At 32.5% G+C, this 26,337-nt stretch overlaps 1 protein-coding gene across 8 annotated transcripts in view; it reads right to left on the bottom strand.

Moving 5' to 3' along the window:
- Nucleotides 1-26,337, bottom strand: part of LOC148234493 (WD repeat-containing protein 47) — a 58,484-nt gene that overhangs the window by 16,794 nt on the left and 15,353 nt on the right. Inside the window, exons 1-2 of one of the 8 annotated variants that reach the window (XM_088187958.1) lie at nt 20,192-20,544; nt 16,419-16,809 (exon numbers count right to left, since the gene is read on the bottom strand). The exons of the other annotated variants lie outside the window; for them this stretch is intronic. Of the exons in view, the coding sequence (XP_088044084.1) occupies nt 16,419-16,809; nt 20,192-20,439 (639 nt within the window). The 5' untranslated portion in view covers nt 20,440-20,544. Of the gene's footprint in view, nt 1-16,418; nt 16,810-20,191; nt 20,545-26,337 lie in introns of those variants that run through there. 8 annotated transcript variants of the gene reach the window in all.

Genomic DNA, 26,337 nt, shown 5'->3' with positions numbered 1-26,337 from the left:
TCATGGAGAGATTTGAACATATATCGATCACGGTAAAATCTAACATAATAGCATATCTCGAAGAAAATGTTTCAATTCTAGAGATGGTCCTGCTATTCAAAAAATTATTAAAAAATATCGCGAAACAGGAATTTTAGAGGTGGTGCAAGGGGGAGGTCGGAAACGTACGATGTCTGCTCGAGTGGACCGAAGAATAAAATATATCATAAAAATATAAACTGCTGCTGAAATACAAACAGAATATAACCAAAAAAGGTCGCGCGCACGTGTTGAGTTAGAGGCTCGCTATTATGCACTTGCTGGGATGACGAAAAAAATGTTCAAAGTTAATAAAATAATATAAAAACGTTTTACTATATATTATATTGTAGCTAATAACATTTTTTTTAAATATGAACATGGTTATAAACTAGTAATACATTTTATATATACTATAATACGATGTTTGTTAAATTAATAATCAATATATTATTTAAATTAACGTTTTATATATAAAAAAATGTAATGCTCTGGTAATATTCGAATAAAATATATTTTTTAATTTAAGAAATTGTCAAAATGACTAAAATTAGCATTATCCCCAACAGTTGTGCTATAAACTATAAAACTGTTTGGCAGTAAATAATATAATAAAAAGACTCAATCCTATATGGATAAGTTAAATACTTGACGACAAATAAAGGAGTCAGATTTTTTTTTATATGATATCTGATAAACTTTAATTCAAAACTTATTGTCGATTAAAATAAAATCGTTAAATTTTATTTATTATTAAAATTAAGTTGTAGTATACAGTATAACATTGAATTATTCAATTTGCATAACATTGTACGGTTTTAAGTAACATTTTGCTTTTGGTCACGCGAAGGTCCATATAAGCGAAGAAGCGATAAACAAGTATCGCGTAACGACTTTTACGTCTAAAGCAGTAAAAATCGTTCATCGTGTCAAACACAATATTTCAACCCATCGCCCACTGTCAAAATGGACCTCAAACTTCACGCAAAACATAGCACTAGCACCTCTATATATATATATACAAATACTATCAATTCTGATTCTTAGCACTTTTTACAAAATCTAACTGTACTCTCCAAAATAGTGGATGATATTTTCATAACTTTAAGAAAGTCCAATCAATCATATAGTACCGTGAAGTAAAGTACGTATAAATAACAGACGTTCTTTTTTGATGAGAATTGTCCTCCTTGAACAAAAATGTCCGAGGTGACATTTTTTAATCGAAAGCAATCGAACAAAAATTCCCTAGATGTTCCTCCTTTAATATTTTTAAAATCTGGCCACCTTAGTATAATATAAAAAACACAGTAAAGAACAATGTATTCGTAGCTTCCAGAGGGTTCAGAAGCTTAAATTTAACGGTGATTTGATCTTTTGATTTTTATTAAATTTATTTTGTTAATGACGATGTTTATTCGCTTTCTTGATATTATTATTAAAATAATTTATGCTACGACTTTTCATATCGATGAAGATATTTGAAGCAAATGGATGGATGGTTTAAATCAGTGTCTCTCAACCGGTTGTATATGAAATCACTGGTGGTGAGTATACAATTTATGGTGGTCCGCAAATATTTGGCGTCCATTTAAAAATGTTATGCTAAAAAATCCTAAAAAATCTTCACAACCCGTGCACCTGTGCAAGTGGCTGAGCTCATCGTGTGTTAAAACTGTTTTTTTTTTATATTTCAGAAAACTATTTCTTATGGCATTAAGTTGAAAAAAATAGCAAAAGCTTTTAACATTCTTTAACAATAATAATAGTCAAGAGAAGAGTAGTAAAGACACCGTAAATAATCCAAAAATGAGTACATTAAATTTAGAAGAAGCAAAGGAAAAAAATGTGGTAATATTTCAGAATATGCGTAATGACTTACAAAAAAATTTATTAAAAGTTTGGTTTTGACCCTAAAGTAAACTATCTCTAAGGGCTCTGTGTGTGGTATGTTACGAAACATTTATCAAATGTCGCTATTTTTCCTCGGTTTTTAACGATATAAATTTATTAAACCAATTAATGCAAAATATTATTTAATTAATAACTAATTACTTTTATAATCGTTAAACTTTTTAATTTTAATAAAATAATTTTTTTTTTTATTAAAATTAAAATTAAATGCTGAATTTATTAATACATATTTTTTGATCATTTTAAATACATAATTTTATCGAATTTCTTATATATAGTATATATAATAGCGAATAATGGTTGGAACGACTTTGGTATACACAAAGATCGCATATAAATTAAAAAATAGAAATAAATTAACCGCCATCGAATTATTAAATTGATTGAAATAAAATCTTTGCGTCTTAAAACAACAATACAAATAACTAACAACTTCACAAAAAATTGCAGCGCACACCTGTTTTTGAGATACGCGTTGAACGATAATAAAGAGTGTAACTTTCCAACACTTTGATTCGTTCAACGAACGAATTCTGCGATTTCGGTCATAGTAAACACGGCCACGAATATTCTATTCACAAATGTTTTTGGAGAGCATTTTTTTTTTGTTGAGAAGGAGCGTTTCTTGTCTCACATTTCGAAACAAAATAAAGGCACATGAAGGATCATACATTTTAGAGCGGCAATAGTCACGGGTATATTGAGAGAAAAAACGACTACACATGTTGCTCAAGTAAATTGTTTCATTCTTAGATTTTTAAATTTTTGTGTGAGATAGTATAAACAAATATTCGATCAATTATTTGAATATCTTTGCGTCTTGAAACAACAAATACAAAAACGTAACACTTTTTTAAGCGTTGCAAGATAATAAAGGATGAACCTTTCCGACATTTTGTTGCGTTTAACGAAGGAATTCTGCGAATTTCAGCCATAGTACACACCGCCGACATACATTATATTTAAAAATATTTTTCGATGGCGTAAAAGCATTTCTTTGTTGAGAAAAAGCGCATAAAGGACCGTGGATTTCAGAGCGGCACTAGTCACTCGAGTATACAAATTGTAATTTTTTTTATATTAAATTTCATGCGAGATAAACCATTTTCTTTTACTAATATTTGATCAATTATTATAATAATCATATAGTTGAAAATTGGGCATATTTCTAATAATCGAATATTTTATTGAGGACCCTAGTTAGAAGCCACGCCATTCCACTGAGATTCGTGAGGTACTTGAGTTACCTGGGCAGATTGAGATTGAGTTACAAGTACAAAAATATTTAGCGATCTTGATGAGTACATACAAGCCCTTGGCTTGGACTGGGAAAAATACGTCGGAGTGTTTACAGATGGTACTATAAGTATGACTAGATATCGCTCGGGTGTAATTGCAAAGACAAAGGCCGTTACTCATTGTATGATTCATAAAAAGCACCTAGCTACAAAAAGCTTTTTCCTGAACTAAACGCAGTAATGTTTGCTACATTGTGCGAGAGGATGGATCGTCTTCTACACGCAGAAGTGCGCTGGCTATCCAGAAAAATGATTTTTGTGTTCTGGTTTAAACCATCTCAATAAATTTCGTAATAAGAAAATCATTTCTTTTCACCAGCTTTGTAAACAACATTGTCTAAAATAGATAGATCCGATAGGCGAAGGCGTCGATAGATCGGATTCCAGACCGCATTTCGATCGGACAGGGGCCGCAAGATCAAAGAGCGACCTTCGGAAGTATCTCAAAATGGCATCGTCTGATTACCTGCCACTGGTGGGACGCGATCATGATCGACTAATTGATATTCAATAAGCGATTGTAATGGTGAAGAGAAAAATTACAAAACTGCGCAGTGAATCGAGATCGAACGATTTAGAAGTATTAGAAGTGACGTGAATAACGAGATCGAATTGCGGTGATAAGAAAGTTGCAGCATAATAAAAATAATTTGGTAGTTTAAATAAATAAAATAAAAACATATTGTAGCAATACACGACATAAAACTTTCAGACTTTCGCTCCTTATCAAAGAAAAGCGCTTTCGATCTGCGGTTTTGAGGTCGTGTCATATAATTAGTATAATTAAGACAGATTTTTGGTATCCGTCAAAAGTAATTCGTATATGAAAGTTATAATAACTAGTTCACCCTTTTGCAGTTTCAATAGCGAGTCTTTGCTGTAGTCAAATCCGGATATTGATAACACGTAAGACAGCGGTTTTTAATTACAATTTTTTTCCAATATTTAAAAAGGAATGAATAACTTTTTGACTAGTTACAAGAAAAAACCCACTAATAATAAAGAAACTGATAAAGATAGTGGGAATATAACAATAAAATAGAAACACCAGAAAGAAAATACGATTCATATTTATTACTCAAAATAAAGTACACAAACTTATCTAACGCACTGATGATTTACAGAGCAGCTCTTATGTAAAAAAATCTGAGCGAAGAACTTAACAACATCAAAAACAGACCTTTAAAAGTTAGGTCGTTTGGAAAATTTTTTGAAGATAAGGGCGGATTATATTTCACATCTTTACTATTGTGATTAAGGGAAAAATTGTGATTTTTTTTAGTGAAAATCGCGAGGAAGAAGTAAATTATTTTAGAAAACATTTTTTCCACATCTTACTTCAAATTATATTGAAGGAAACAAAAATCTTTTTTTGAACATTTTCAAGGCCCTTTTAACATTATTTCAATGATTAAGATTTCGCATTGTGCACTAAATCTATTTTTGGATAGACAACTTTAAAAAGTGAGTAACAGATATAATTTCCACGCGAACTTCATTGAAAAAAATTGTGGCTTAAACTCTAATTAAATTTTTAATCAAAGTTTTTGAGATACTTTTAAGAGTTATTTTTAACCTCCTATTTATTCGAAAAATTATATTCTGCATTCAAAATCAAAATATCAACCCCGTTTTGTAATGAAAAATTAATCCTTAGTATTATTTTTATAAACAATGAGTTGATACAAATACAAAGGATGGAATAGCGCAGTCTGTAACGTCTCAGACTAGTAATTCTGAGGTTGCGGGTTCGAGCCCCTACAGCGGCACTCGAATTTTTAATTATAAAAATGCGCTACTATTTAAAACTGGCCCCAGTTGCAGTGACATACATTAGTTACACATTAAAATACATATTTATTTTTATTAAATCTTCCATTGTAACTTGACAAACGTAAGCCCAATGTGATAGAAATGGGTAAATCTGTACCAACTGATTAAGTCAATCAGATATAATGAATACCCACAAGTAAGTATTAGCCACCAGACTGAAAGACTGGAAATCGGTGACATCTGTATTATTATGTAATATACAATTTATAATCAATAAGTCTGTTTTTTTAATAATAGCGCACTTTTAAAAATAAAAATTCGAGTGTCGCTGCTGGGGCTTCAGAGTTATTAGTCTGAGTCGTTCCGTCCTTGAGTATATAATAATTTATAAATAATAATACAGATTTCACCGATTCCCAGACTTAACACTTATTTCTCCAGTTAGTACAGATTTACCCCGTTGTAATGCATTGGGCTTACGCCTGTTAAGCTGCAACGGAAGATTTATTATAAAAATATAAAAAATTATATGAGTTACCATTGATGTTATTATTGCGTATTTTTTTAAAAAATTATTTGAGTAAAATATATTTTTTAATATAAATATATTATTTTATAAAATCAGGGGGGGGGGTAACATAATTTTATTTTAAATTTGGGGTGTGGTAACATATAGTTTAAAAACCACTAGCGTAAAAACGCAATTTCTGGCAAATGCAAGGACATACTTGAAAGTATATGTATACACTAATCCAGGAAAGATCACGTAAGTCGAGGCATATATTCACGTGTATTATTTAACGTTTCTTATTTAACGTATATAACTCATAAAGTAAAATTGCACTACAAAAAGCAACTCAGGACACACTGCATGTGCAGTGGGAGAGGTTCCAGACGTAGGTCAAGTGTAGGAAGTGAGAGAAAGTTATTATTCCATATATTCACGTGTATTATTTAGTGGTTTTTTAACTCATTAAGTAAAAGTGCACTACTAAAAGCAACTCAGGACACACTGCATGGGCAGTGGGAGAGGTTCCAGACGTGAAATATACAGTTTTATTTCATAGGCAAATAACAAAACATTAAGAAAGTACGGCTTTAACCATTTGAGCGGTATCGCCGTATATGTACGGCGATACCGCTCAAATGATTATAAATAGATAACAGATATAATTCTGAAAAAATACGTAAAATTAACTCACTACTGAAAGAGTTAAAAATTAGATTATACGGTATTATTTTTGTGAAATGTCTAGATATCTAATTTATAAGTTATTGTGAATTCAATGTGGCGGATGTTACGCCAGTTGATCGTTTATATTTTTGTGTATTATTTTATTATTTTTGGCTTTTACCCAACTATTGTTATGAATAAATTATGTGTTTATATTTTTAATTAATAAGTATGCAAATACGTTCAGGCGGTTCCGCGCGTAGGAGTTTTGAAAAAATTTTTGAACGTATGTCAGTTAATTAGTTTACGTAACGACGCCGATTCGTGTGTTAAATAAACGAAATTAGAACGTAAATAGGTGTTTAGTTTGTACAACGTTGCTTTAAATTGCAAAAGAGCCACTTTCGAACGACCGCGCTAGCATTCTAATTATTGCAGACTGGCTCGTAACTGCGCTCTACTGTACGTATTTTTACCCACCTAATTTAAGCAGAAAATTAAAAAAAAAACATATGTCAGATATCCATTTTTATATTAAAAAAAATTATAATAATATTTTGCATTGTCCGAAAGACGACGTCGGGCGGTGAACAATAATGCATTTTACGTACGCCAGATGTTACGGATCCTAAAATATATGCATCTCAATGAATATTATATTATGCATATGTATGCGATTCTCTGAGTTTCTGTAAAAATGTTTATGAAATAAAACATTCCTACTAGACATTGCCCATTTATGCTTGACAGTAATAAGTTTTTGTATAGAAATATGGATATATAGATATCAGTGCTTTTTTAAAGATTAAAAATGCACAGAATTAATTAAGAATATGTATATAAGCAATCACATTCACTTTGTTTTGATCATAAAAAGTGTATTCCAAAAGGATTTTTATTTAAATTTCAGTATAGACATGAAACCAATATCATCGGGATAATGAGTGACCTATCTTTTAGACCCAACCGTGGGCGATTAAATACTTATATCTAAGAATCTATTTCCGTAAAAAAATGCTGCTATTTTAATGAATAAAAAAAATGATACAAATTATGTGGTATTTTACTGAATGAAAACTTGAGGTACAATTGACACGCAGTAAACTTACTGTGTGACTGTTTTAAGGAAGTCGTTCACACTTTGGTGAAGATGAAGGGTAATATGCAATCAATTATAAAACACTTTTGCTTTCATGCAATGCAACATACCGAAGTTGGCGGCGAGTGAAAATCCGTATCCACTTCCTCCACCGTTTCCAGCTGATTGATCCACCTAGCGATCAGATCGCTATGAAAAGGTTTGTTCATCTTTTTTCTGTAGAGAGACTTATCCGGATGGACCCCTGACTTTGCCTTCGGTGCCATGACGAAGCTCTTACAAGTGACTGAAGAGGCGTCGCATTCTTCCACGAGACCTTCCTCTTGGTACAGAGATGTATCGTCATACGAGGAATCGTCAGCCTGGAACTCGTCCACCCACTGTTCGTCCACTTTGGCGGATTGCTCTCCTTCCGGGGTGTATCTGTACAGGATCCAAGGCTCGTCGACAAGTTCGGTCTCGGAGGACTTCCGCTTGATTATGGAGGAGATGGAGTCTCTGGCAGAAAAGCAGTCGCAAGGGGAGTGCCTGCCGGAGTTCCTTCTTTTGGCTGTGAACATTTTGAGGGTGTCACAGCATCTCCTCGACAGGGACATTTAGGAGGTGGATCGCAGTAGACGGTAGTCCGCGTTGGAGCGCGTGCCAAAACTGAGGTGCGTCGCTGTCACGAAAATTATGCACATTTAAGAATTTAATTAGTAAAATTGCGGATGTTTCTGTCGCTGTTGTGTTGTGCTGGCGACTTTCACTGGTCGTATTATGAATGAGCTGTGTTACGTGTGTAATGGCAACACAATCGCGTTACTGTAATGCGGGAACAGGAACAGAAGAGACAGATTAATGGGCGTGTGTGCAACACTGAGTAGGCACATAAAAATAATAGATTTGGCAATGCAAAAAAAATTAGATTGATTTTTAATATCGATCAGAGAAGACTTTTAAGTAAAAATATATTATTCATTATTGATACCATCGCACATTTTAAAAATATCACAGAAGATACAAAAGGAAACGATATAACCAGTACATAATATTATTTACATTTTAGAGGATTGAAAAACTGGGGTGTAAAATAAATTATTTTAAATTCTTAGTAAGTGTCAATATAAAAAATATGTCACCAGTTGGAAAAATACATAAATGCATTTGAGTGTAAGTAAAAGTAATTTCGTTTTCTGGCAAATTTCACTTTTAATTTTTAAACGAAAACAAGATGCATATGTTTATATGGCACTTTGGTGTCATGAAAACGATTTCTAAGTTGACAGTTTCCATTTCTGTCAAATTTAGTGACTTTGGAATGTGAAATTTAAAACAGCTTTATTTAAATAAATAATCAATAAACTAGCGCAACCATTAAAACAATTTAATATTAAAAAATATCGTAATTGTCGAAAAAAAATATTTATACCAATAAAAATAGTAATAAGATAAAATAAAATTCTTAAAACATTTTATAAGACGAATTATAAAATTTGAAATTCAATCTTTTAAAACATTTTTAGCAGCAAACTCTTAAACTTTTTAGCGTCAAATTCAAACTTTTAAAGTTATTCTATTTTGACTTTAGAAACTTTTTTTACCGGATTCGTAGGAGACTATTTTTATATTTAACCTTTTAAGTGCTAGGTGAAGATAAATCCGAATTACTGTGTACGACTCTGAAGTGCGAAATTCGGATTTATCACACGCTCAATAAAAAAAATTAAAATGCTAAATTAATTGTAATAAAAAGTCACGCAATCAATCAATTATACAGTAAAAAATAAAATTAAAGATTTAATCCAGAAAATTTACATATAAAATACAATTTTTTAAATATTTATTTGTTTATTATTATGGATTTTTAAAACAATAATTGTGAAAATTTCGATTTATTTTTAAATAAAATTTTATTTAAAAAAATATTGTTTTTCTAGAGGTATATAGCTTTAAAATTAAATAAAACACTTAAACAACATGGTAATGGCCATAGTATTGGCTTTATTGTAAAGGTAATTTTAAGCCATTAGCGTTTAAATAAGATTTTGGGCATTTGGGCGTCGCGGCTGCTCGAATAAAGTCCAACTTTTGAGCAGCTGAAAAAATATATCGGAAATAACGCGGCGAATGTTAGCTTCCAAGTCGTCCATCGTCTCTGGTTTATCGATGTAGACTGGCGACTTCACAAATCCCAATAGAAAATAATCCAAAGGTGTTAAATAACACGATTATCGATGCCAATGCACAGGACCATTACGCGAAATTATGCGCTGATCGAATGTTTCTTTTAATAAACTGATTGTGGCGCATGCCGTCATGTTATTTAAAAGTCAGTAATAATGGATCTATAGCGCTTTCCATTGAATGAATTCTGGCAGGTATAATTTTTGAAGAAATATGGACTAATGATTCTACCAGTACATAAAGCACAACAAACAGCGACCTTTTGTGAATGTAACGGCGCCTCAATAATGGCGTGCGGAATTTTTTCACTCCATCACTGAACAAAATAGTGTGGTGAATATGAGGATCAAGAGCAATCTTGTTTTCGGTCCATTCACCGAAGGTATGACGCACACGATTGTCAAGCGGCTTCAACTCTCAAATGAGCTGGATCTTGTAAGCTCGTAAACCAAGATCTTTCAGCAAAATCTTCCATAAAGTGAATAAACACAACTCCAACTGCTCTGCACGATGGCGAATCGACTCATTCGGGTGCTCCTCAATAATACGCTCCACAGCAGAAACAACTTATTCGGTGCGCATTGTACGACGTCTCCGCGGATGCGTATTAGCAATTAGAGTATGCGTGGTGCGAAAACGATCCATGGTTATTCGAATTAAATGTAATTTGTCGAACTGAATCACGATTTTCAAAATAAATTTGAAAGCGTTGTTCTGGCGTAAGTCTATTCATGGTGAAATGGCAAACCAAACTGAGCGCAAATCAGCTGTCAAATTGACTGTCGCTAGAAAGTGTTTCAAATTAGAAAAAAACGCCCTTTATAACATCATGAATAAAAATAAAATATTAGTGTTTTATCTGTTAGCGGCTAGGCAAAATCACTTTATATGAGGTAGAAGATTTACAGCTTGAAACACTAAAATTGTGAACTTATCATCGCGGATTTTAGCGACTAATCATTACACAGCTCGCATTCGAATCGCGTCGAACCTGACCCGGTTTCAACCGAACAATGGGCAAATAGTTTCCCCGAGTCGAGTGAAAACTCGCGCCAAAACGTCTTCAAAATAACAAAACACGAGGTATGCGCGCGTGTTACAAAGTATGCGTTTTCTCTGCAGAGATGCTCAACTTTCAGACACATTTACATTGTAATGAATAAGAGTTCGTAAAGATTGTGCTAATACGCATCTTTGTGATTACTTGTGAGCTTTTCATACCATACGTATTAGATAACTGGCATTACTAGCAATATTATGGATTTTGTTACTTTGGCGAGAATTGTTTGATACCACGTCATCATTGAAGAAAGAATCGGATTTATTTTGATATCGGCGTTTGTTTAGTGCAGAATTGCATGTAAATTAAATACTTAGAAATAAATTAACTACGGTCGAATTATTATATTTTTAAGATAAGCGTTAAACGATAATAAAGACTGGTCCTTAAATATTTTTTTTAACTAACGAATTCTGCGATTTCGGTCATAGTAAACACCGCCGCAAACATTCCATTTTTGTTGTTGTTGAGAAAGAGCGTCTTGAATGAGCGTTTCAACGCTAAAACACTTGTTTAAGCGTTGAAAGATAATAAAGGATGGACCTTTCCAACATTTTGTTTCGTTCAACGAAGGAATTCTGCAAATTTTAATCATATTAGACACCGCCGACAAACATTACATTCAAAAATACTTTTCGAAGGCGCTAAAAGCGTCTCATTGTCTCGCATTTCGAAACAAAATAAAGGCGCATGATATAGTATAAACGAATATTAGATTGAGAACCCTAGTAAATCATATATTTTCAAACATTTTTTTATTATGGTATACATATTGATATTTACATCCTAAACTAGGAAACTAAAAGATTAAGCCATCTTAATTGAAAAGTATAACTAGCCAATTTACATCTAAAACTAATATTTATAATACATTAAAGTGTGTTATTATTGAATCGAAAATTATTATGTAAATATTGAGAGCCACTGCCACGCGCGACGAGCTTTTTACCGCTTTTGACAATAATGAGAATCTGATCTCGGATTCGCACGATTTTCTTAAACTAGCTCCATTATTCTTTCGACACACTCGCATTATTGATTTAGCATTTAAGTAATTACAATAAGAGCTCTGAAACATTGATTAATGAACGAGCCATCGCTGAAGATAATTAATTATTAAATTTAAGACGATTGTTTATATAATGCAATATTTTTCGCAACACAATAACTATTTTAATTAAGGGTCGAAGTGTAGATTTTTTTTCATCCGGGTACTCACGGTTAATGAAATTTTTTTTATCAGGTCGTACTATTTTATAAGTTCATTAGCAAGAATCACTCAAAAATAAAATTAATGCGATCGCGTTGGAATTCTAAGTAGTAAAATGCAAGATTAAATTAATTAACAAAAAATAGTAAACACTGATATAAGCAAACAAATCAAATGTATGGATATTTGCTGTGTGCAAAAAGAGCAAACAAATATCACTCAAGGTCTTGTATTCAAGAACAATAAATAATATTAGATTTGCACTCGATTATTAAACGTTAAATCTATTGAATCATTGAAAAATAAAGGACGTCTTTCGCACGATACAATACTACTTAGCTAAAATCAACGCTGGAAATAATAAATTAAAGTAACGTTACTGCACAACTGTCTAATTGTTATAAATTAGCAGTTAACCCGTGGCACCCATGCCCAAATTGGTACGCGAAAATAATTTATAGCTTGATTTGCTATTACTTTTTGAGGTCAAGACCTTTGAAAATACAACACCACAGCAAACGGCAAAATTATAGTGGCGTATTAATTTCAAATCAATTTAAAGGATCGCAAGTTTAATCTATTTAGATCATCTTCTATAATAGATTGTTTAATTGGAAACCACTAGAACTTCACGATTTATTATCATTAAGTTTGGCCAATCACCAATTTTTCAATGACATCAATTGAAAATCCATTTTTGGATATAAGTACATCTCTCTTTATAGCATATACTTGGCTTCGAGATGCTTTTTATTATTATCATACAATCAGCGTTTGCTCGTCACTTCTTAAGATATTAGCAGATTTTATAATCCACCGAACTGAATGAAATGCAAAAGTATTTGAAGAGATAACGTAAACATTTTAATTATTAATCAGAGTACCAATAAATCATAATAGACATTACATTCTTAAGATCTTTGTATTATATATGAAATAGTATCTGATAAACATTTTTATGTTAAAAATAATAATAAAATATATGACATTGATAATAAACGACACAATAAAAAATAACCATTTTATGCCTCGATTTACTATTTTAACAACGACACCAAACCTTGTTCATAAGATATGGCCTCTAAAAAGCTGATGGTCATCGCCGTAGTAGGTGACAAAATCAATACAAGTTTTATTTATATTGATTTGGACAATATATTGCTGGCTTGTCAGCTGTCATGTGGCCTGGTTTTGCATGTACTATTATGTACATATATTACAAAACAATGTTTTTCATATTCATCCAACGTATGAAATCTTTATCGTCTTCGATTATCGATACAAGGTCTAACTAAGTCGCCACTGTTGTACACCGTCGTTTGTGGACTTGAAAGAACGCCTAAAAAGCGATAAAACGGTGTGAGAATTCGTCTTTAAGGCACTTTAATGGCCTGTAAATTAAATTCGACACTGTCGTCGTAGAAGCAATGTTTCAGTACGGTTTTTCTACGAGTCCAAAATGGAAAAAACGGCAATAAAGACTCCTTTGCGTAGGCATTATGGTCTAGCGTGGGCAGTGTGCTCTATAATCGCTCTTTGAATATCAATATGCGGAATTTTTCCAGCACGCATTCGTCGTGTATGCCTTTAAATTAATACATAGTAAGTCCTTGAATAATAAAATTAATACTAAAAGACCTTTTATAGTCTTGACGCACTTAGAAAACAGTTCTTCTTCATTATATATAATATTTATGTCATTTATAAATAACACGAGGAGCAGAGGGCTCAGGTTAAACCATTAAGCAACCTTTATTGATGCAACACATTAAATGTCAGAATAAAAATTAAATCTCGGTAAGAATTTAATTAACCGCCTGCTCATAATTATATTATTTAAATTCAGAATAAATATAAAATGGTTAGAATATAATAAAATACAAGACGATAAGAATTAAAATAATGAATGGTTATACTTATATTATTCGAGGTCAAAATACATATTAAATACAGTAGATCCCGCAATAACATATCTATTTACTATTTGGGAGGATATCTCACCTGATTTGTACGTACGTATTGCAAAAAAAGTATGAGCATTTTGTAGTCCCCCAACTACACGCACCCAAATAGCACGTTCTTAATTTACCGTGAAGCATACGGTCAGAATAAAAATATAAGATGATCAAAATGAAAGTAAAAGAAGATTATGTGAATTAAAAAATATTAAAACATTTATACATATAAACGGTCAATAAATTATTTAATTTAGAAATATCTTATTAAATATTTCGCTCACACCAAAATTGTTGTACAGGTTAAGAACAAGCGAGCGCTAATCAGAACATTGAACGCCTAATGAATAACCCTCAACGAATTCATTTAATTGTATGTAGAACGCAAAACGAAGAGGGAATAACGACAGAGCGGCGGCGGATAGCACGCTTGGCTTTTTGTGTTGACATCTGACAATGTTGCGAGACCAACTGATTCAAAATCATTCTATAATCGATGCGCACGGTAATTGTTGGTATTTTGTCGACATTTTTTCTTTGATTCACTACTCATGATTGTCTGATACATTTTAATTTTATTAAAAAAATACACAAAATGCATTGTCATATTAAGAAGTATCTCACTGGTTTTAGATTACATGTATTTAAAAATTTAGTTTAACAGATATAAACATGTATATTTACAAAAAATACACACCACTAACCGAATAACAATACTATTGACTGTATAAGAGCAAAAAGCTTTGCGAACGCGTGCAAGATTCGACACGCTTTGTGAGCACGTGCAAGATTCGACATGTGATTATTTACAAAATGCAAATTAAAAATATAATTTTAAGGAATATTGTAATAACACAATCAAAAAAATAGTAGATATATATATAATCTAAGATGAGAAATATGGTAAGTATAAATAAAAAAAAATCTATAGTAATATTATATAGCCCCACTATATATATATGCTTGATAAATTAGATTGTGGGGCCTGTTTATATTTATATTTAAATTTTTATTATGGCCAATACTTAGCGGCACTCTAGTAACACAAGCGTGACAGTGATTCACTCGAGTGGCACTCCTGGTGTGATTCGCAACGGCCGGTATAATAAAAATAAAGATGTACATATATTGAATACTAAAAATAGAGAGTTAGGTTAGAGAAAACGAGTACGGCCAGGGGAATAATGTACGAATTTATGTAATAATATCTCTGGGACAATCCGCAAAAATAAAAATGTAGCGAGTTTCCCCAATGGAATAAAGAAACACAATAATGCATCAAGAAATAAATTATAATATTAAACTTTTTTATATTGTTTATGTTTTTATATTATTTTATACTTATGTTTTGCTTAATTTGTTTAGTGTATAAACAATTAGTTAAATAAATTAATAAATATCTTTATGATATAAATATTGCTTGTAAAAGGTGATTTTTTAGTTTGGTTTTTGAATTGGCAACACTTTTTCATGCCGATAAACCAGAGAAGCCAACATTCGCCGCGTGATTGGCGATACTGTTCGAGCCAGCCGCGGCGCCCATATACCCGAAATCATATTTAAACACTAATGTCATAAAACTATCTTTCCAATAAAGTCGATACCATGGCCATTACCACGATTTTTATGCATTTTATTTAATTTAAAAGTTCTATACCTCAAAAAGAAACACATTTATCATGCCGCACTGGGAAATTTTATAATAAAAAATAAATATAAAATAGATCTCTCATGTCTATCAAATTTTCCATTAAACTTGTAAGATGTTACCGAGAGTTAAATTAGAATACTTCCGCGATACACGATGTAACCAGAAGCCGAGTTTGATCAAGTATATCAGACTCTTTTTAATACCTTCACAACAACGACACGTAAAATATAATACCGAGTCCTGTTAATTTATAACATTACCGTCTGGGAGTATTTGATATAACTTTGGAAATATTATATAATTATATATAAATAAGATAAAATGCCATAAGGACGTTGGCAACTTGACTCGCCTTTATCATCGTTGGCAACTTGACTCGCCTTTTATTAACAGACTCCAAATATGGATTCAATCTAGCAGATTAAAAAAAAACACCTTGAGCTACATGAATGAAGTAGCTTTATTTTTTACAAGGATTTACAATATACATATGTAGGTCCTTTTGTACAGTTTTGTATTCGATTTAAAATTTGGGTCCGTCAAAAGTAAAAGTTCGCATAAATATGTTGTTTTGGGATCCATTCGGGATCCGTTCACAGCGATGACATAGCATTTGATGTATGTAAATACATACATACGAATCTTCGATATCGATTGTGGTAGCTATAAATGGAAGTTAACCTCCATGTGTCTCTTTTCCCGGTGTATACGATGAACGCATCGCACCATTGTATTGCACTTCAATGAGGTAAATATTACACGAAGCAGTGATCACTAAGCTTTTATTAATACATGGCAAAAAAATGACAGCATTTTAAGAAGAAGAGTTTCGCGCTCACTTTTGAAAGTATTTCGGCATACACGCAAGTTAAATCAGATTTTGAAAGATATGCGTAGTGATGGGTGAGAGCACACGGTACGCAACCGTTACATCATTAAAGTGGTATAACCGAAAATACGCACGCACGTATGTAGAATAGAGAAGAGTGAAAGAGAACAAAGGCCAAAAATACGATCGGGTGCTATTAACCGTTTGATTAAAGACGCGGTGATACGTTAACTGTTAATCTGGCGTCTTATGATATTGACGCCCGATTTACCTTGTCTCTGGACGCTTCCTTGTAGTCTTCCCAGGTGACTGACACTCCGGATGCTCTGCGTCCGGGGTCCCACGAGTTCCTGCGACTGTCCAGCGAGTCTATGGAGAATCTGCGGTTCACTCCAGACATTCTTCTCAACAGGCAGCCCACAGAGCCCATGGAGTCGCGGTTCCAGTCTCTGAGGCCTCCGGCCGGGGGGTTGTAGGTCGAGTAATTGCTGGCAACGGAGTCTCTCCTGAGACTCGGGAACGAAGCTATGGAGTTCCTGTTGGCCCTGGAGTCCTTTCTGGATGAAGCGCTGTCGTTTTGGCGTAGAAAGCTCGGGAATGCAGACGGGTGCTCCATTTCCCTCATGGGTGGAGACGTGGGAAGGGCTAAAGAGTCTCGACGCCTGATTGAAAAAAATGGCATTGTTCTTCGGATCAGAAGCGATTATATCAACCCACGTTGTATTGACGAAAATATTAAAGAACAAGAGTCGTTAACCCAATATATTAATAGTACCGGAAAGAAATCGATTTTATTAAATTAGTACATATATCGTTTTGTTGCTATGATACTGTATCGCGTCATAGTGAATAACTTATCTTCTAAAGCTAAAACTATTTCTTTTTGGAATATTATGCTTCGATCATAATCCATTTGTCACGGATATGTTCTTCTAGACCTCCCAAAATTCATAACATTTTTTTATGGCGAATTTGAATAGTAAAGTTAATTTGCTATATTTTGGGCTTCTAGAATGAGTGTAATTGTTTTTATAATGCACATAAAATTAATGACATATTAACGGTATGTATTACGTTAGGTACAGCTAATTTAGAATAAGAGACTGATCGCCAGCTGCTGCAGCAAAGAACCTTTTTATACGTCATACTGATTAGCTATTAAACAGTTACTTTATATTTTTTTATACATTTAATGATTCTATATATAATATATAGTTTGAAATCATTTAGTGCTCATTATGAAATTAAGACTGGATTCTACATAGTTTTAAAAAAAGAACACATCTATATTCCAAATAACACGATTCATTTTTCCCGTATAAGATATAATTTTCATATGTACATATTTTAATTTTGATACTTACTTTTAAAACAATTTTTAATAATATTTGATTGATTATAATGTAATATGTATGAGAAGTTTTTAAATATTAAAAGCAATATAAATAAATAAATAAAAATATTTTGTTATAGTTTTTTTTTAAAACATTATCAATACTATTATCGGATGTGACAAAAATAGTGATTCCAACTATCGATTATGTCATAGTTAATTGATCACTAATAAATCATGGGATATTATAAGGAACAATGAGCTGCTAGTAATACATTCTTAAAACAACCAGAATATTTATTTAAATTAAATTAAGACCATCGTAACCTAACAGGAAGTATTAATTGTATTATTATAGCTGACACTAAACAGGCCAATGTGCAATGCCAGCATAATAAAGAGCCAGATGGCGACAGCCATAGGCAAGTCGGTAAGTGTGTACGTCCTAGCCCCAACGGCCATCAAAAGAGAAAAATATCTTAAAAATCTTTTTTTATCTGTTCGATTAAAAGTGAGTATTTAATTATTCGGGGATTCCAAATTATAGATTCCGATTCAAGAATGTCATAAAGGACGCGAATTACTGACAGGCGTTTCTCATAACAAAGCCGAGAATCTTTGAAGATTTATCACATACGTCGTGTATGTGTAGAGAGAACATCCACTTGCTCTCAAAAGTGATTCCGAGATCTTTAGTGGAAGTTTCTCTAGTCAAAATGTTCCCACCGAGATCGTAGGAATAAACTGACGGCGAACAGGATCGAGAAAATGGCACAGTATGGCACATTCCGACACTAAACAGAATACCATCTCCATATAGTCTAAATCACTCTATATAAAGAAGGAGTCCGCAACAGATCGAATGCATTTATACAATTTTAATTGTTTTAAAAATCCATAATAATAAGCAAATGCAAATTTTATTAAATGATAAAAATACTTCATTTCTATGCTGATACCGGATTGGACATCATTTTTTGCAGTTTTTAAATCACTTCTAAGGGAAACCGCACTTGGAAATTTAGTCGCAATGGATCGCTTCACGAAGGGACAATTTATGTAGACGCCTGTTTCGTGCTCACTACCGATTACACAGGGTGAATCAAAGTCCGAGCGATAATTTAATTAAATCGAGTAAACCGGGCGGTTTATAATATTTGAAAGAATTGTATGAACATAAGGATCAGATTCGTTTAATTTTTGTTTTGTGCGGATTGAAAATATCACGACTCAAATCAGTCGTGATTGTACTGATTCAGTGCAATTTTGTATACATGTGTTGCGCCGTTTTTACAGGACATCATAAAAATAAAATCGACGATATCTTGTAAGGAATAATAAGCTCTATTGTGTTATTTTCGACCATCGTGACGCATTGGGGTAACCTGTAATGTCACGATGGTGTTAATTTAATTTAAATAAATAAGTAAATAAATTATTATGACAAAAATGATGCAGTTTATAATTGTCTATATTTTCTATAGCCAGGATTAAAGATTGATTTCTTTTCGGTACCGAGGGGCAGACCCATTTTCAAAAGCGATAGTGAGTAATGTTTTGACAGTAGGATGTTGCAACAATGTCTGAGTCATCTGAGTATTCGCACAAGTTCTAGTGTATGATTCATAAGGCGCACGCGAGCGCCTAAGGTGAAAAAAAAAATGTATTGAAAAAATGTCTCATTTCATAAGCCATAAATCATTTTTAGTTTTAGTTGAAACAAAACGATCCAAAATAATTATTGACTTTCAAGTACTTTATTATGCAAAAATGTGGATATTCTTACTTTTAAACTTTCGTCATACAACGTAGCAAATATAAAACAGTGTTTCTCAAATATAATGCAGAAAAAATCTAATGTGATTATGTTCAAAATCAAAATTGATAAAAACGGTGTTTTACAATAATTTACGTGGAATATATCCTATCATTTATTAACTTTACAGCAGTAATATATTGAAGTTGTTTACTGTAAACATTAATTACATAAATACAATTGAATCTGAATTAAAGTATCTCATCATCTCAAAAAAAAAACTCTAATTTGCTACTAACAACAAAACTGTTTGTTAAAATAAACTAGAAATTATATGAGTTTGCTGTTGAAATTATCTAATTTATTTTAAGTCAGAAAATATTAATTTTCTTTAAAAAAATATACTATCAAAATTCATGTAGTTTTTCAGTATTTTCACCATATATTTTATTCTTTTTCAGATGTACATTAGGCCCTTCTTTGAGGAGCTATTTGTAAAAATGTAGTTATTTGTAAGCTAATCATTTAATTAGGCAATGCAATATAGACTATTCTAGTATTAGATGCATTTTTTCAGATTTCTCAATAACTGAAAAGCTTTCTATATTTTACAGGTTCTTACTAGTTACAATTTAATTGCATCATTGTTCTTCCGGAAGTATGATATAAAAACACACGAGGAACTCAATATGCATTACTAGGTCAAATTATATAATATGTGTTACTAAGTTAAAGTTTTAAATAATATACTGTATCGTCTAACTAATACAAAATATCAACTTATGGAATGTAGGGCAGATTACTGAGATACCAAATGAATGCTTGGTACTGAAAGGGAACTGAATCACGTCACTAATGTCTTCCTTGTTACACGCTAAGTACTTTTCAGCAGATATTCCTAACATTCACTTTGAGAAACACTGTTTAAATTTGATTTTACTTCATCCCCTAGTACCTCGGAGACGTTAACGCCATCGGTGGCATCGAGTCCCTCCTCTTGACCGTCGGCAGTACCGACACAGAGCTCCTGTGAAAGTGGTGATCCCTGCTGAGAGAAGCCCGCCTACCGTGCACATCGCACGCGCTGTCCACTTTTCGCTCCACTACCACCACCGAGGGTCTCCTGGGGTTAGCAGGCCCATCTCTCCCCAGACCCGTGAACAGCTCCTCGAGCCGTTTCACGGCGGCGCCATTTACCGACATTGTTTAGGTCAGTACAACTGGGTAGTCCATTGCGAGCTCGTTCCGACCGCAAAGGCGACCGACTCACAGGTGAGGCGGAGAACGAGTAGAAGGTGTACGGCTCGAGGACCTCGAGATCGGTTTGCCATCTTTTTTTTAATAAAACGTATTCTCTTTGGAGATGAAGCGCATTAGACACGTTACAAACTTTCGCAATAAACTATTTTTTTAATGAATTTTATATAGGGCGAATATTGTGTGGTAAATAATTAATTTATTAAAATTAAGACGATCTAATTTTAATGCATCGCGATGGTCAATAAATATATATACAGTAGCGTGCAAAAACACTTTTTAAAATCGTAATAAAATACGATATTTCCGTCATCGCTTACTAGAATTTTTGTGTTCATTTAGGGGTGAGATTCTATTCTTTTCTAGTAGTAACCTAGTTTTCGACAAGACAAAGTCCGAGGGGTCGTTTTGAGAAGACGTACGTGTAACTTTTGTTACGGAGCTGTGTGTCAAATGCATAAAATAATAAAGTGCCTGGATTGCTAGGCATTTAGAATTTTTAAAATTTATTATTTTTGTATGTGTGTGGTATGTTACGAAACATATAGTTTCAAACTAAGATTTGACACTTTGAACACGCGTGATTATTGACAGATGTCTGATTTACATTGTTGCCAACATAGCAAACTCGAATTGAATCATCTGTATAGCCTCTAATTGGTGAGTATGTTGAAACATTTTTTTATAGCGAAACACATAATTACTTTGTAAAGGGGAGGTAAAAAATATAGAACAAGTATAAATTTTTCGCTACATTTCCAGTGTCTTGTATGTAATCATATTTATTTACCATACACGTATACTTAAACATACCTATTGTTAATAAAAATTCACACGAAATGGCAAATTAAACAAATAAATAATAAATACATAATTTTTTAATTCCTATCGTCAGTCTATTGTTATATCTCAGTCGAAAACATCATTATGTTTGATAAATGTCATTAGAGGTGCGAAAATATATCTTTAGAGATTTATATTATAGATAAAATGAATTTTCTAATATATCGAACGTGTGCTGGGGTTCATTCGGTACACAAGCGAAAACGCAATGACATTGAGCGTGAGGTGAGATTACATCAACGCGACCTCAGCAGTCCGCTCCTTATACGGTCGCCGCCTCCATCTCATGATAATCAACAAACATCGTGGCATGGAGTCTGGGTACGCACGTGGACACGTGCCAGTAGCTGGAAAATGGCAACGATTGAAGCGACGAAAAAGCGCAGTAACATTTTTATATATTTATTCTTAGAAACATTTATTCAATTCATGCAACTAAACATTTGCATTGGGGTAGATAAGAGCAAGACTTCGCCAAGGATAATGACCCTCGGCAAGAGAAATGAAAAGAAAAAGAGCAATACGTATACAGAAAATACTACCCGAAATTTCGTTGACGTTTAAATCAAGAAACCGTTTTTATTATTAATTAAACTAATGATGTAGTATTTATTACTATAGGTATCATGTTATTCTTTATGCGTAAAGTATTCGTGTCCCTTTAACCCAGAAGTCGACAAACTATAGCCTGTTGCCCATTTTAAGAATATATTTTACATTTACAAAATTGAATTAAGGGGCTGCGAGATACGACCGTAAGTGGTGTTCCTATTGCTTCGCAATCGACTATGACGCTACGCATTTATAATTCGACCGCATCTTCAGTGCAACGTGTAATGCTTTTTGCGATATTTCGTTTTCATATTATTACCCGTGGATATTAATCGTGTCACTGCAAATATCTGTACTAAAATAATACAACATAAGCACTCGACACGATATTCACAACTCATCAGAAAAGTTTGAAAGCTTAAAACGGATCTTTTTTTATTAAAAAAAAAGGTTATAAATAAAATAGCTAGTTTATTATAAGGAAAGAATAGCGTAGTCTGAAACGTCTCAGACTGGCAACTCTGAGGTTGCGGGTTCAAGCCCCAGCAGTGGCACTCGAATTTTTATTTATAAAAATGCGCTATTATAAAAAAATATAATCGGCCCCAGCTGTCATAGAAAAACAACAAACGAAAATATTTTTAATGAAGTTGAGAAAACGTTACAGCCGAATATCCTGATTTGCTCACATTAAACTTTTATTGATATTTTTGAACTCAGTTATTATTATAGAATAGTACATGTTTTTGTAAATAAATATTTGCTGCTTATGTTTAACTTAAAACTACAAATACATTTTGGAAGAAATGTACTTTTTTGAAGCTCACTTTAATTTTAATTTTTGGCTTACCGAGCCTAAAATAATTAGTCTGGCTCACCACAAAAAAAGGTTTCTGACCTCTATTTTAACATATGGTTATATTATTTTATTATCGACGAACAGAAAATGTTAAATAAAAACACGAGGGTCCTTGAGTGACATCCGAGGTAATAGAACCTGACGTGGATTCATATCCATTTATATCACAACTTATACATTAAATATATCAATCTAAAATTCTCGTCATTGGTTGACTTTTAATAATGTGATTTGAAAGATTTTATAGGTCTTACAAGTAAGATGAATCATGAATTATTGATCACTTTTATAAAAAGCACGTTCGCACGAATGCTAAGCGTTCGTTATCTCTGATATACGAATATGTATGAACAACTCTGGTGTTTGGTTTCAAAGGATAAAATTTTACAATGGCGTAAATACTTTAATTTGTATGATGTCATCGAAACACACGGATGAGTGTTTATACAATATAAACACTTTATCGAATAGCAAAAAATATATATTTGCTGATCGTTTAAGACATTCTAAATTTTTACAAAATAAATCTATCGTATCTAGGTCGTTGATTAATTTCTAAATTATATCAGTTTGCAGTTAAAATAAACGGAGAAATTTTGATTGAAAGAATATACGTATATGTATAATACGTACCGTATATACCAAAGTAACAGATAGCTTTCGATCAAGTGGGCTACTTTTAAGCGCGCAACACGCGTTGTAAATAATAATCCATTAAGACTTCATCGATAACATTTTAACGACGGTAATAAAATAACTATGAGATTTTAAACGATCGTTATAGCGTGTAATAAAACATGATTAACGTATACTTATGTATAGAGATACGTCAGGAGATCTCGAGATTTAATAATTGAAATATAACTTAATACTAATAAGCAAAACTTTATTTGATATTTTAATTGGTTTTTATTATTATTATATATAAGTATCCGTTTCGTATTAGATTTAAAATGTATACTATGAAAAATAGAGACCACAAAGAACAATGAGTCAACTACAACAAAACTAAAAAAAGCTTCATTGCAGAATTGTTGCAGTCAGTTGTTTTTATTTGCGCGACTACAGGAAACCCAACAGAAGGTTACTGTGTCCGATAATTGGTGCATAGGCGGATTGCAATCAGCGTCGAGAGACTTATTCTTTCTGCATCTGGACGAGATGATTAGCATCTTGTCAGAATATGCATCGTCCAGCAATGTGGGTGCAACTGAATCGGCGTGCAAATTCATCATTCATCATCTTATCTTTCGGGACCGAAAGTACAAATATATAACCACTATAAAGGCAGTAATTAAGTCAAAAAATACAAATAAACACCAGTACCAAAAAAGCGAATTACTCCGTATGTACTAAAAATCAACTATTATCTACGGAAACTACTTATTTTTTATTATATTTTACTGTATTGCAGATTTATATAAGCAAAAATTAAATATTAAAATAATTTTTAAAATAAATGTATCCAAGTTTAAAACCATTAATAAAACATTTCATATATTAATCGCGGATCACTGTATTTAAATATATATTAAGCATACCCAGAAGTAATCTCGCTTTTATCAATAAATGTTTTATCAGTGTTTTAATTTGATTTATATGTAATGAATTATCTAGTTTAAAATTAAAATAATAAAAAATAAAATTTCACTTATTTTAGATTATTTAATATTTTTCTTCTTATATGTATTTTTTTCTATAAATTTTTTTTTAATAAACTATTAATTTTATGCCTTTTTTGCTTTTCCATCGAGGGGATAAAAAAATATTAAATAATTTTGTAATTTACCTCCTTCACCTTTTACGTCGATGAAGTGGATACCTTCCATTTCGAAATATAAGGAGCACCCCTTAGATATTTAGCTCTCTGGATTTCGCAGGATTGCCTGAAGACATTGTTTATTGAACATATTTATTTACTAAGAGAGCGTCAATCTTCAAAAACAGTCTAGTTTTATGTCGATTTGCACATTTTATTCGGACAATAACGGTTTTTTGGCACGTATACAACTGCATACACCTTTTCCTCAAAGTCAGTGATTCTCAACGAGTGATCCGTAAAAAAATAATATTTGGCATTAAAAATAAAACATTTAACATTGTTTAACAACAATAATAGTCAGGAGTAGAGTAGTAAAGACCAAAAAATAGTCCAAAAACGAGTAAATCAAACGTGCGTCAGAAACAAAAAAAAAAGGAAAAATTGCTAGGTAATGTATGGTATCTTATTCTTCAAGCTCGCGTTAATGAATAAAACGATCATTCATCAATAAGGATAAACTAGACAATAATGTAAAGGATAGGACCACACAAAGACCCTCGTTATGACTAGAAAAAGGGTTTACATATATAATACGCAAGGATTCTCCGGTGCATATACAGAATATTTCTTTGTTGCGAAACGGTCACAGGAAACAATATATCACCGGAAGACAAAAAGCAAATGGTAAGGCACAATATTATCGTTGTCCATCAAAAATATGTGACTTTCTAAAAGCGTATACATACATATTTCGTTGTTATAAGAAGCGAGTGCAACGAGTGAACGATCGCGAGTTTTGCAAACCTTAAATCTTAAGGCTAGTCTCCAATGGAAACTGGGGAGATTTGGACCGCCTGACAGACACTCGCAGACAACAACAAGCGATCATCGCAGCATAGAGGTACTAACCTCCAAACCTATAAGACCTTTGAGGATCTTCCACCGACATCATCCCTCCGCCAACTTTTGTTATTCTACTGAGATTCGCGAGGAAACGGTCTACGGTATTCGATGGATGACGAATGAATGTCTGAACTTGAATAATGGACATGTTTAGTATTCTTAAGCGATTTTACACTTATTAAATCTGTATATTGAAAAATAAGATTAATATGTTTAAAGGTGGCTCTTTGGGATAATCGCGTAAAAAAGAACACACAGAAATTAATTTAAAACATAGCAAGTCAGAATATTTGGCTTCCATTTCTGATAAAAAAATCACGGAACTAGCATAACTAACCTGTTAATATTTTTACCACCGTCGGATGTGACAAATTTTAGTCGATTTCACTTCAGATTGTACACTGTTAACGTTTACTCAGCTTCATTAAAAATAATTTGTTCCATGCAGACTATTCATAGAAGCTAATTCTTCAGTCACGTCAAACAAAGCATTGCCTTACTCAATAAACAAAAACAACTAAGCAGTAAATGTACGGCCAGTGGTTCCTAAAGTGTACACTATAGTGCCATGGGATATCACAAATTGCTTATAACGGTACCACTATTAGAAAATTAAATGTGATGCAAACCAGCAACTAACTTTTTGCAAAAGCCTCTAAGCATAATTACTTAATGTTACTATTTTTACCCAATTCTTTAATTATACGAAATATTCACTAGTTTACATAGTACGCTTGATATAGTCAGATGTCGCGCTCTGTCGTTATTCCCGCTTCGTTCATCGCTCTGTATACCTTCACGTCATACATACAATCAAATGGATTCGTTGAGAGTTAAGTTTTAAAATTGAATTATAGCTGTGTAACGTCACAGAAGAATGTGAAGCAATAGGAGCACCGCATACTCAACTCGACAGTTGTCCGTT

Source organism: Plectrocnemia conspersa, unplaced genomic scaffold (genome assembly GCF_051122295.1).
Source record: "Plectrocnemia conspersa isolate PC_06_02 unplaced genomic scaffold, ASM5112229v1 ptg000006l, whole genome shotgun sequence".
NCBI classification, from domain to species: Eukaryota; Metazoa; Arthropoda; class Insecta; order Trichoptera; family Polycentropodidae; genus Plectrocnemia; species Plectrocnemia conspersa.
The sequence above is the reverse complement of the archived record's forward strand: the minus strand, read 5'-3'. Positions and strand labels throughout refer to the sequence as shown.